The sequence below is a fragment of the Mastomys coucha genome, chromosome X (assembly GCF_008632895.1).
Source record: "Mastomys coucha isolate ucsf_1 chromosome X, UCSF_Mcou_1, whole genome shotgun sequence".
In the NCBI taxonomy this organism is placed as follows: Eukaryota; Metazoa; Chordata; class Mammalia; order Rodentia; family Muridae; genus Mastomys; species Mastomys coucha.
In genome coordinates this window covers 152,807,482-152,809,404 of record NC_045030.1, presented here as the reverse complement: position 1 = coordinate 152,809,404, position 1,923 = coordinate 152,807,482, and the positions used below count along the sequence as shown (strand labels likewise).

Genomic DNA, 1,923 nt, shown 5'->3' with positions numbered 1-1,923 from the left:
AAAAAAAAAAAAAAAGTGATGTAATTCTGAGAATCTAAAAAACCTTTTTAAAATAGGAGGGCTGGGGAGAAGGTTCAGTAGGTAAAAGTGCTTGCTATGCAGGCATCAGTATGAGTACACATTTACAGCACCTGCATAGTAGATGGTTGTAGCCACATGCACTTGCAATCATATTGTTGGGTAAGGGCTGAGTCAGGAGGATTGCTTGAGCTCACTGTTCAGGTAGCCTAGCCTCTCAAGAAAGAAGAGATCCAGGTCCAATGAGAGAGAGACCCTGTCTCAAAGGAATCAGGTGGAGAGTGACAGAGGAGGACACCTTCACACATAAGCAGACACTATACACAAAAATGACAACAACAAAAAAATATAAAATAGCAGGAGCCATAGGAATTACTAACTTATCCATAGATTTGATATTATACCCAATTATGTTTGCATTGTTCAAAAATAAGTTCCAGGGACTGGAGAGATGCCTCAGTGGTTAGGAGTGCTTACTGCTCTTGAATAGGACTTGAATTTGATACCTAGCACTCATGTCAAGAGAGTTAACTCCACACAGACATTTAAAAGCATTCGTTCTTTTCTTTTTTCAAGTCCTAACTTGAAGTAAATCAAATGTAAAATACAGGTGTATACAACTGTGGAATGAATATAACCCACACAGACTCTCACATGAGAGGAACTGATGTTGTTTAGTAGTAAAGTGTAAGATTAGCATGTAAAACGCAGCATGGAGGGGGAAAAAGGAAGAGGAAGAGAAACTCTAGAGGCCAAAATGTTCTTGAGAAACCATGCAAGAGTGACCATCAGAGTGCCAGTGAGAACTAAAGCTCTTTGGCAACAAAAAGGTCAGCATTGGGAGAGAACATTCAGGACACATAAATAAAGTTCTTTCTTCTCTCACCTCAGCTATAATCCAAGAACAGATGGCTGCTTGGGAAACTAAGTGGTGAGGTTCCCTTTACTAGAACTACCCTGCAACCATTTGAGCATTCTCTTCTTGTCTCACTGTCAAACCTTCTCAACCTTACTACCCACAGGGACATGAGTAGGACACTACATTAGGGGCCCACATATAAACCTTACTACCCACAGGGACATGAGTAGGACACTACATTAGGGGCCCACATATAAACCTTACTACCCACAGGGACAGGAGTAGGACACTACATTAGGGGCCCACATATAATTACTTAGAGTCCTTCTTAATTTCTGTGTGTGCTGCAATATATATTTGTGTTTTTAATTTTCCATTATAATCAACTGTCCATGAGGCTGGGAGGTATTTATCCAATCTTACCACACATCTCAGTTTGGGAGATTTAGAGTATCATTAACAGACTGTACCTTTCATTAAAGGAATGCTGTCTTTGTCAACAAAAGGTGTTCAAAGTAGTTTCTTGCCCAGGACTGTTAAATCCTTCGATGAGGTTTTTGTTACAATCATCAAGGCTGAGGTTTTCACTGGATTTCTTGGGGAATGCAGGAGGACCAGTGAAATCTAAGATATCTTGAAGTGCCCGGGCATTACCAGTTCCATTTTGGTCCAGAGACATCCCAGGAATCATTTCACTCACTGGAGAAAATTCTGGGATAGAGATAAGCTCTTCTTTGGAAACAGGACTAGAAGAGACACGGGAGACAAGAGAATGAGAGAGACAGAGGAATGAGGACATGGGAACTAAACATGATGTGGTAATGTACTTCCCCCTTTGGTATGGTTCTGCTATACTGCTCTTATGGAAAAGTTCAAGTTGGGAAAACAAGTGAGTTCACATCTAGGAAGATAGTGGAACAAGATCCCACTAGTTGAGAATATGGGAAGCAAATGGGGCAGAGTAGTGAAAAAGAGTGAGTGCAGTGTCTGAGGGCTGGAAGGAAAATACTGACAGGCACCATCACATTACTAGAGAGAAGCAATGC

The 1,923-nt window shown here is 41.0% G+C and overlaps 1 protein-coding gene across 4 annotated transcripts in view; it reads right to left on the bottom strand.

Moving 5' to 3' along the window:
- Positions 1-1,923, bottom strand: part of Map7d2 (MAP7 domain containing 2) — a 105,294-nt gene that overhangs the window by 2,121 nt on the left and 101,250 nt on the right. For all 4 annotated transcript variants that reach the window (XM_031370136.1, XM_031370144.1, XM_031370145.1 and 1 more), the window contains one exon: positions 1,348-1,623. In XM_031370136.1, the coding sequence (XP_031225996.1) occupies positions 1,374-1,623 (250 nt within the window). In that variant the 3' untranslated portion in view covers positions 1,348-1,373. The remainder of the gene's footprint in view (positions 1-1,347; positions 1,624-1,923) is intronic.